The sequence below is a fragment of the Sorex araneus genome, chromosome 2, assembly GCF_027595985.1.
Source record: "Sorex araneus isolate mSorAra2 chromosome 2, mSorAra2.pri, whole genome shotgun sequence".
NCBI lineage: Eukaryota > Metazoa > Chordata > Mammalia > Eulipotyphla > Soricidae > Sorex > Sorex araneus.
The window spans coordinates 239,854,087-239,864,994 of NC_073303.1; the positions used below are offsets into that span (position 1 = coordinate 239,854,087).

A 10,908-nucleotide genomic window follows, 5' to 3' on the forward strand; every position below is an offset into this window, starting at 1 on the left:
TGACCCTCCTATCCTACCAGTGGGCACCTACTGATGCAGTTTTCACCTGGAGCCCCTGGGATTATCCTGGGGTCCCACAGGGGACCTGTGAGGAAGAAACGCTGACCTGGGGGGCCACACGGCGCCAGTTACTGTCTTATCACCCTAAGTCCTTACCCCAAGGCTTTGAGGGAAGACTTTTGGGGTGTCCTGAGATGGGGTATCAAGAGTGTAGTGAGCTCGCAGCTGCTGGCCCTTCCTCGGGCCCTGATTCTTCTGGAAGGTTCTGAGCCAGAGCAGCTCTCCCCGTGCACCCTGCAGGTTCTTGCACTGGGGTAGGCCTTGGTGGGGGGCACTCAGGTTGGAGGGGAAGGTGCGGCAGGAAATCTGGAGAAAGGAAAGGATTAGGCCCCCCACCCAGACCTGGAGCCACCCCCAGGCTGAGGAATGAGCTGGCAAGAGGTGGGAAGGTGGGCGGCTGACTCACGGGGACTGAGTGGGGGTGCCCAGCACCCCCCTGCCTGCACAGGCCTCTCTGCTCTGCATCACCCGCCCCCTCCTCCCCCATCACTGATGCCTCACAAGTCTCGAGCAGAAGCTTCTAGAAGGAAGCCTGGCTGTGATTGAGGTGGGGTGCCCCCTAGCCACCGCCCCCCCCCACCCCATGTCAAAGCGCTTCCCGGCCTCTGGCCTCTGCCCGTTGCCCTTGACCTGAACGCTGTGCTCTCTGTTTGCTGTAGGTTCTCCCCGATGGGCGTAGATCACATGAGCGGGCTTTCCGGGGTCAATGTCCCAGGCAACGCTTCCTCGGGCTGGTGCATCTTCATCTACAACCTGGGCCAGGACGCCGACGAAGGCATCCTCTGGCAGATGTTTGGCCCCTTTGGCGCAGTGACCAATGTGAAAGTGATTCGCGACTTCAACACCAACAAGTGCAAAGGGTTTGGCTTTGTGACCATGACAAACTATGAAGAAGCGGCCATGGCCATAGCGAGCCTGAACGGGTACCGCCTGGGGGACAAGATCTTACAGGTCTCCTTCAAGACCAACAAGTCCCACAAATAACGCGCTCATGCTTTTTTGTTTTTGTTTCGTTCGTTTGTTTGTTCGTTCGTTCGTTTTTTTTTTTTTTGTACGGAATAGATAATTAAGAGTGAAGAAGTCGAAAACTTTTTTTCGTTAGTGTACAACTCATTTTGCGCCAATTTTCATTTTCACGAAGTGTTTTGTCTTAGTCGAAAATGAGAAGTGAAAAAAAAAAAGGTTTTTATACTCTGGGATGCACCGACATGTTCAAATGTTTGAAATACCCCTCCCCCCCCCACTCCCTAGACCAAGTTTAAGTTTCTTAAGTTATTTCCTTGAAACTCTATTAAACCGAAGCCCAAGTTGACCGCAGTGACTAACCCGTCCCTGGGCGAGGGGCCGGCAGCAGGCCAGGACTTGTCAGCGGCTACCACGTGTTTCATTCGCTGTCTCCTCAAGCTGGCACCCCCAAACCCACCACCCAACCCAAAAGCACCTTGGCCGGCTTCCACCCTTAGCATTAGGGAGCGGCTAAGAAGAGCAGGGGGTATGGGGCTCCCCACTGCTCGCTCCCCTCCCTGCTCTCAGAGCAGCGGAGTCTTGGCTGGATGGAAACCAGCTCTCCAGGCCCATCCAGCTGCCAACACCCCCCACACTTAGCCCCTGCAACCCCCAGCCTTGCTTACTCAGCCCCGGCCACCTGGGCCACCACCAGGCCAGGCCTTGGCGGGGGCAGAGGCGGAGGGGGAGGCGGGGGCAGGTGTGTTTCCTCAGCCCAGGTGCCCATGGAACTGACCAAAGAGTTTCCGGGAAACTCCAGAATCTTCCAGAGGCGGCTCTAGGCTCCTCTGCCCGCCCCGTTTTCTGGGCACACTTTGCATGTGGTGCCCTTCCTCCCCACCCAACCCCCCCCAAAAAAAAAAACCCGATACTGTTGTTTGCCCTCATTTCTCCTGCGTCTGAGCGCGCTGTTGCAGGGTTACAGAACTGGGCCCGCAGCACCGTGCCAGCATTTGAGCATCGTATTTCTCGCATCCCTTCTCGCGCCAGACCTTTTTCTATTTTAGTCAGACTTTGTTTTTGAAATGTGACTTTCGTATGAACACTCAGCAGGAAAAATACTTACTTCTTACCAGTTATCTATTAACACCCACAGAAAAGGAAAAAAAAAAAACGAGGGGAAGAAAAAAAAAAAGACCCACAAGTAACCTTTGTTTTGTAGTTTTAAAGATTAACCCTCTTCAAAAGTTCTCTTCCAAACTGCCTTGCCATTTGGGGTTGTTCTGTTCTGTTAATTTTCTTTTGCTTTTTTTGTGTTTTTTGTTTGTTTTTACTTTTGCATTTAAGACCATTAAATTTGATTTCGTTTTGCTCGAATTTTGTTTTGTTTTTTTTTTTGTTTTTACCTTTTCTTTCTTTTTGGCTAGGGCAGGTCCAGAGGCGCCAGCGTGCGGGAGAGCGTTGGTCAGGTCTTAGGGAGGCCAAGTCTGGTCTGGCGGACCCAGCGGTCACAGAGCTGGGACTTCAAGGTCTCGGGATGGGGGGGTTGACCCCCCGGGAGCTGGGTGTAGGAAAGGGGGGGTGGGAGGGGGTAGGGGGCGGCACAGGAGACGCCTCGGGAACGAGCTCCAGTTTTGCTAACTCACTTGCAGACAGAAGCCAAAGTCAGACCAGCTCAGGAGCCGGACTTTGTGTCTTAGGCCAGAGATGTGGAATGAGGGCTGTAATTTGGGGTCGCCGTTGTGGAGCGGGGTGCATCTGTCTGTTCTGGATGTAAGTGTTGAAGCGGCAGGAGAGTCCTCCAGGCAGCTTCAGCCACTGTCAGGAACCCTCTGAGATTGCCCGACCCTTTTGATCCCCACCCCTTCACCCCCTTCCCTCTCCCCGGGCCCCAGAGCAGCTCACAGCTTCTGCTGGGGGATAATGCCGCGCCCCAGCCTGCAAGGCCCCTTGCAGCTCATGTTTCCTGAGTCCCCACAGAATTGTGTCTCTCCAAGAGCCCCACAGCCTCTGGGGTGCTCCGTGTGGGGCCTTCGGAGCCAGGCCCAAGAAGGCCCTGGGAGCCCACTAGCTAGTTCCGGGTTCCCCACTTCTCAGCCGCCTCCTGGCCCCTGCTTTGTGAGTCTTTTGGCCTCTTTGCAAGCAGGGAAAGACTCGACTTCCTAAAAAGCAACACACCCCCTTTCAAAATCAGGGTGCCCCACACTTGGCCCCATGCTGCCCTCCACCCCCATTTGATCCTCTCTGCTCTGGGCTGCTTTGCCAGAGGGAAATTGTGTGCGTGTGTGTGCGCATGTGTGTGTGCGTGTGTATGCATATGTGTGCATGTAGGTATGCATGTGCGTGCGTGTGTGTGTGCATGCATGTGTATGTGTGCGTGCGCTAAGTCCCCATCCAGGAGGAACTGGCTTTCTCCCTTTGGCTTTTCCATGGATGAAATCCTATTTGTATTCACGAGAAACCAGTTCTCGCCTTTTCTTGGGGACTTTGGCCAAGAACCCAGCCGAGGCCGTGTGCCGCGACAGGCCGCGTGGTTTGGTGCAGTGATACCAAAGAGGCTCCAGTGACTTTGCCTTGGGCCTATGTGACTCCCTGTCCCTGGCGTGTGGCTGCACTGCTGCTCCTGCTCCTTTGGAATCCCCCCCCCAAGCCCCGTGCCTCCTCCTGGGCCCCCCCACACCCCTCCAACAATCCAAGTTTCTGCTCTACTGAGCCTCCAGCCACATGCTCCGTGACCATGGCATCTGCCACTCTTGGTGAGACAGCCGCAAGCCAGGCTTCGGTGGCTGCTCACAGGTGGTTTGGGGTGAGGGGGTGAGGGGTTCCACCTTCTTGGTTCCCCAGAGGACCCTACCCCGTAACCTTAATATCTGGACCACTGGGGTGGGAGGGTCCCATGGAATGACCCAACAGCGGGACCCTCTGACAGTCATTGGCAATAATGTAAATCCAGTACCCAGCTGATTTGTCTCGAAGGAGTTCCCAGGACGTCTTCGAGGCATGTCTAAGGTCACCCCCAGACCAGTGGTCACCCACACTGGGTGGGTCCGGGATGGCCTCAGCTTGCTCTTCCGTTTCGTGCCCAAGGCAGCTTCATTCCAATTCTGGGGGCGGTTGGGGCAGGACAAAAGTGTCAAGGACCTCTGTTGTCCCTGACAACTGCAGCCTCACCCCCCTCCCCAGGACCTCAGGCATCTGAGGTCTTGTGTGCCCCTCCCCCCCCCAGGAAGCGTTACCTCCCAGGCCTACCACCCACTTGCATTCTGCCGAGTGGCCGGCCAGGGAGGTGTCCAGGGGTGGGGAAAGAGCAGTAGACCCCAAAGTCCGTGTCTCCCCCTTGCCAACCCCTACTTTCGCCTCTGACTCCTGATTATCCAACACCCATAGCAATTCGGGATCTGGCTGGTGGGGGGAGGGGGGGCAGGCGGAGGGGAGGTCCCCAAAGCCAGTCTGACTGGAACTTGTGGGTTATGACCAGGACCGGGAGGCGCCTGGGGCCATGAGCATCCCTCTCAAGGGGGCTAGACTTTCTTCCAGAGGAAGAGAAGGGGTGTCTGCAGGTGGGGGCTATGGGGGGGCCACCTTCCCATGTGCTTTTCTGTTTACAGTGACTTGCTCTGGACGGGGGTGGGGGGCCCGCTGTACTCGCTGATTCCCCATGTTGTACAGTAGCTGGGTAGCGTTTTTGTACCGAAATTAGTGTGTTTTAAGTTATTGATTTGTTTTCTATGAAATAATTTATTTTTCAGGTACCATTTCTTTTTTTCTTTTTCTTTTTAACTTTGTTTTTACTTACCCTTGGGTTTGTTTCCAATAAAGAATGGCACTTGATGTCCAAAAGTCAAAAAGTCAAACGAATCCCATTGTGTTCTTTGGAGGATGCTGATGTGACTTAGCTCCAGTGATGGTCATTCTTCTTTAATTATTTTCAGGGAAAAAAAAAACAACAACAACGAAAGGACAGAGCCCTTCTCGGTTTCCCCCTGCCCCGTTTGCCTTTGGATCTTGTGAATATCAATGTTCTTTAGTGCTCTTTTTTTTTTGGGAGGGAGAAAAGGGGGAAAAAAACAGACCTAGATTTTGATAATCCAGAAGATTTCAGATTAATAAAGCAACTTTGAAAGAAGACCATTTTTCAAATCGTTCGTGAAGTGTGAATATTTTTTGTCAATGGCTTTCTCAGCAAGAATGAACCTTTTGCACCATTTTCAAAAGTTTTTATAGAGATGCCAAACTGATATATTTACATGTAATGGAAAACATGGAAAAAAAAAAGTTTTATTAAACAATTGTTCCTAGCTGTGTAGATATCTTAATTCAGTCTCCAAAGCTGTGCAGGTGGCTATCGGGGGTTCTGGAGTGAGCCGGTGTTGGGGCGAGGGGCGTGGGATGAAGGGGACTGGGCGGGTTGAGAATTCCCAACTACTCCGTGACCCCCCCCCATGCCCGCTGCTTGCCTGGGGGAGGGCAGGTCGCCCCCCCACTTTCTGTTACCGATCACCAGCGTTCAAAGGGGATCCTGTGTTGGGGTGGGGATGGGGTGACGGCTAGATGGCACCTGGCAGCAATCGAAGCTGAAGAAAACGCCCCCCAACCTCCCTCTGCCTGCTCCCCCCTTGCCCCATGCCCCCCCTGCATAGCCTGGACCCCTAGTGCATGGAGCCCTCCCCACCCCCAAAGCCAGGCTCCCAAGACTCCTGTCTTGGCCTTGTCTCGACCTAAGCTGGGGGTCCTGACCATGACTCCACTTAGCCTGTACCCCACACCCGCTGCCCCCATCCTTGTTACTCTTGGGCTCTGCTCTGTGCTCAGGGCTGACTCCTGGCTCAGTGCTTGCATATCTCCTGGCAGAGCCGATGTGAGCAGGGTGGGGTGGGCATAGGCGGTGCGGGGGATGGAACTGGAGTCAGCCGCAGTTTCGGCAAGTGCCTTAAGCCCTGTGCTGGATTCTGGGTGTGCAAGGCTCTCTGAGCCTCAGTCACACACACACACACACACACACACACACACACACACACACACACACACACACACACACACACACACACACACACACACACAGAGGCATCACGGGCTGCATCCTGTGGAGTGAACATGAAGAGGGAGATTCCCCAGAGTGAGGTTGGCATCCATGCTTATCCCTGTTACACCTCCCGGAGGCTTGGCTATAGCCTCCCCCCAGCCTAGGTCCTTGGGGTGTCCCTGCACTCTGCTCACCTCCTGCTCCCCCAGCTCCAGGAGGTGGGGGAACCACATCAGAGTCAGCCCCATCTTCTAGAGGGGCGGGCGGGGCCGGCACTCCTGAAGAAAAAGGAAAAAGGAAAATGCAACTCCCTCCCATAGAATGTGAACCCCACGGGGTGAGAACCCTTTGCTTGGGGGTCCCTGGGTCACCCACTCCCCGAGCAGCAGTTGACTCAGGTAGACCAGATGATTAGACTCCAGTGGATGTGTGTGTTGGGGCGGGGGGGCTGCTTTCTAAGGGTCCCTCAAGTGAGTGCCCCGTCTGTGTTCTGGGGCCCCCAGTGAAAAGCAAGAGGTTTCAGAGTGTCCTGGGCAGCCCCACTGATCCACTGCCCCTCACCCCAGAGTTGGAGCCCCAGTGCCACATGGGGGCGCTTTTCCCCCCTCCCACAAACCTCGGGGTAGACTCTGGGTTTCTCATGGCCCCTAGTCCAGGTGCTGGCTTCGAGGCCCCTTCTTGCCCTTGGGTTTGGGGTTTCTTGAATCTCAGTAGGCCTGGGGAAGTTGCTCCCTGGCAGAGCCCCCACCTGGCATATGTGGGGTGCCAGGAATCTCAGTAGGTTCTTAGTTATCGGGGCTCGCACAGGCAAAGCTATACTCCACCACAACTTTCAGCCTAATGGTTTTATTTTCTTTTTATGAGTGATTTGGGGGCCACACCCAGCAGTGCTCAGGGCTTATATACTCCTGGCCCTGTGCTCAGGGATCTCTCCTGGCAGTGCTCAGGGGACCCTATGGGATGTTGGGAATCGAACCCAGGTTGGCTGTGTGCAAGGCAAATGCCCTCCCTGCTGTACTATAGCTCCAGCCCCTTGGTTTTTTTTGTTTGTTTGTTTAGGGAGCATTGTAGCACTGTCACACTCTTTGTCCCATTCATCGATTTGTTCGAGCGGGCACCAGTAACGTCTCCATTGTGAGACTTGTTACTGATTTTGGCATATCGAATACATCACGGGTAGCTTGCCAGGCTCTGCCGTGCGGGTGGGATACTCTTGGTAGCTTGCTGGGCTCTCCAAGAGGAACGGAGGAATCGAACCCGGGTCGGCCGCATGCAAAGCAAATGTTCTACCCGCTGTGCTATCGCTCCAGCCAACTTTTTTTTTTCCCCAACTCTGTTTTTTTAGGGAAGAGAGGTTTTTTCATTTTCAGGTTTTTAATCTCAAGACATTCTACTTACGTGCCTACAGAAAAAAAAAGTAAATGTCAGTGTCGAGGAAGTTATTTTTAAACCCTCCACCCAGATGCAGTAAATGTGTTAGGAGTAGAAATGCGTGTCCAGCCCCCACTCCCTTCTTCTGTCTCATTGGTGCCTTTTTCTTGCATCCCTCCCCAGGCACCCCCTGCCCCAACATACAAGGTTCTGATTATAGCCTTAAAAATTCCAGGATCAGGGGCTGGAGCGATAGTACAGCAGGTAGGGAGTTTGCCTTGCACGCAGCCGACTCGGGTTCGATTCCCAGCATTCCATAGAGTCCCCTGAGCACCGCCAAGAGTGATTCCTGAGTGCAGAGCCAGGAGTCAGCCCTGAGCGTCGCCAGGTGTGACTCAAAAAGCCAAAAAAAAAAAAAAATTCCAGGATCAGAGCCAGAGCAAGGAGGGTACTGGGCTTGCACGTGGCTGACCCGGGTCCAATCCCCAGCATCCCATATGGTCCCCCGTACACCTCCAGGAGTAATTCCTGAGTGCAGAGCCGGAAATAAACCCTGCACATCACCAGGTGTTCCCCCCACCACCACCAAAGAGAAAAATCTCAGAATCAAAGCTAGAGAGTCCAGCAGGTTGGGCACTGGCCTTGCACACAACAGACCCGGGTTCCTATATGACCCCTTGAGCCCTGCCAGGAGTGATCCCTGAGCTCAGAGCCAGGAGTAAGCCCTGAGCACTTCCTGGTGTGTCCCACCTTGAAAATAGAAGGTGGGGAGGGAAAAGGCCCCTCTTTAAACATACATGGGGGCCCAATTCCCATTTTCCCATTTCCTCTTTGAACCACCCAGTTCTGCCCACATGAGACCCCTCCCCAGACTGACCACCAGCTCTTCCTGAGTAGCCCTCCACCCCCATGCCAGCAAAGCAACACATGTGGGGTTCCTTGAATGGCCCCCACCCAGTCCATTCCTCCTTAGGGAGTTTCAGGGTGAAGACTGAGTAAGCCGGAGCTCTACAAGGATCTAGAAGGATCGTTGCTGAATTTAGTCCCAAAGAGATGATGTTATTTGTGGGGGCCCTTGTCCAGAGAGTATTCAGAATTTTGGGTACACAAGATGTGGCAGACACAGAGGGTGAGGGGTGTCTCAGAAGTCTCCTCAGGGGGCTGGAGCAATAGCACAGCGGGTAGGGCATTTGCCTTGCATGTGGCCGACCCGGGTTCGATTCCCAGCATCCCATATAGTCCCCTGAGCACCACCAGGGGTAATTCTTGAGTGCAGAGCCAGGAGTAATCCCTGTGCATCGCCGAGTGTGACCCAAAAAGAAAAAAAAAAGAAGTCTTCTTCTCAAAGACTCAAAGGAGGGAGGCTCTGGTTTTGCAGGTGGGCAACCCCAGTTTGATTCCTGACACCACTTAGGGTCCCCCCAGCCTCGTCCAGGGTTACTCCTGAGCACTTCCACGTTCCCCCAAACATCATCATCATCATCATCATCATCATCATCATCATCATCATCATCCCGCTGATTGTCGATTTTCTCGAGTGGCCTCAGTAACATCTCCATTTGTCCTAGCCCTGAGATTTAGAAGCCTCTCTTTACTCATCTTTCAAATGGTGCCACATTGGAGGCTCTTTTAGGGTCAGGGGAATGAGACCCATCATTGTTACTGGTTTAGGCATATGAATATGCCATGGGGAGCTTGCCAGGATCTCCCATGTGAGCAGGAAACTCTCAGTAGCTTGCCAGGTTCTCTGAGGGAGAACTAAGCTATAAGATGTTGTTTCCAGGAGCGTGGTTTTATAGTCTCTGGATGTTGGCCGTTGATGGGACTACATGGTGCCGGGGACAGTTTCTGGGTGTGACTGCCTAGCTACTGGAAAATGGGGGATCTGGGTGGAAGAGGCCCAGTCCCGATCTGAGCAGGCTTGGAGATCTCAGCCCCCGGGTCCCGCACACTTGGGTTCCTCTGCCGGTTCCTTCATGCGTGAGGCTCGTCCGAACATGTGGAGAGTGACCTTGAGCATGGCTGTGCCTGGGTTCCAGAGGTCTTCGGCTGCCGGGGTTCTGCTCGGGGCGGGGAGAGAAACTCAACCCACCCTCTCCAAGAGGCCCTGGTGAAAACAGCCAAGCACCCCCCAAAAAACATACAATGGAATATTCCACCTTGAAAAGTAGGGACACTGATCCCCTCTCCTAAGCGGGCAGATCTGGGGGATGGGAGTATCAGGAATGTGAGCCAGACACAATATGACACATTTTGGGGGGATCCTCCCTCCTAAAGGAGACCCTGCAGAGGGACAGGAAGTTGCGGGGGACTGGGGGAGGGGAGGGGTGAAAGGGTGTCCCCAGTTTGTGGAGAGGAGAAGGTTCTGGCGACAGATGATGGAGAAGGTTGTACATCACAAACGTAAATGCCACCGTATTGTTGGCTCCCAAAACAGTGTATTTCCTGTTCCTTGAATCTCACCTCGATTTAAAAATGAACTTGAGGACTGGAGGAGGGGGTGGGGCAAGCCCGTACCTTGCACTGCACAGACATACAAGGCTCTGAGTTGAACGACCAGCATCACATCCCTTGCCCAGCCCCAGCTGTCAGGCCAGCGTTGCAGGGTAGCCTGGAAGTGATATTCAGCACTGCTGTGTTCCCTTCAGTGCACACACATCACTCACACACACACACACACACACACACACACATCCCCTGCATCTTCTCTCAGGCTCCCAGGCCCAGCTCCCACCCAGCTTCCGCTGCCCACAGGCCTCTGCCATCTGTCTACCTTCTGCTTGTCTGGATTTCTGATTCCTCTTTTCCCCGCCGCTCCTCCTCTGCTCCTTTCTCCCTCTCGAAGACTTAAGAGTCGCTGCTGGTCTCTATGATATACGCCGTTTCTCTGTTCTAAGAAGAGAGCTAGAGGGGTACTGAGAGATGACTCCCAGGGTTGGAGTAGAGGCTTGGTAGCCCCAAGTTTGATCCACAAGTGTGGCAGGGGGGTGGCTCCCCAGCACTGTGTGGCCCCACCCCTCTAAAAATAATAATAACTAGGAGGGCCAGAGAGATAATACAAGGCAGGTCTCTTGCCTTGCATCTGACTGACCCGGGTTTGATCCCTGGCATCTCATATGGTTCCCATGCCAGGAGTAATTCCTGAGTACAGTCAGGAACTGCCCCTAATCATCGCCTGGTGTTCCCCTAAAAAAATTAAAATAAATAAAGAAATCTAGACTTTTCCCCTGCTACAATTCTGTTAGTCTGCAATCACTTACATAGTTTGCTCATCTTAGAGTATAGACATTTCCTTTTTTAAATTTTATTTATATTTATTTATTTAAGGTTTTGGGTCACATCCAGTGATATTCAGGGATTACTCCTGGCTCTGCACTCAGGAATGACTCGTGGCAGCAGGGGACTAATTAGAATGCCAGGTTTCACACCCAGGTTGGCTGTGTGCAAAACGTGTACTATGACCCCTTATTTTAAAATTTCTTGACATTTTTGTTTTTTGGGGGGGCCAC

General features: G+C 53.4%; 1 protein-coding gene across 2 annotated transcripts in view; it reads left to right on the forward strand.

Annotated features, from left to right (window-relative positions):
• The window catches only part of ELAVL1 (ELAV like RNA binding protein 1), a 28,453-nt gene extending 23,320 nt beyond the window's left edge, over nucleotides 1–5,133 (forward strand). For both annotated transcript variants that reach the window (XM_055125081.1, XM_055125082.1), the window contains exon 6: nucleotides 720–5,133. In XM_055125081.1, the coding sequence (XP_054981056.1) occupies nucleotides 720–1,044 (325 nt within the window). In that variant the 3' untranslated portion in view covers nucleotides 1,045–5,133. The remainder of the gene's footprint in view (nucleotides 1–719) is intronic.
• Nucleotides 5,134–10,908: the final 5,775 nt, after the last annotated feature.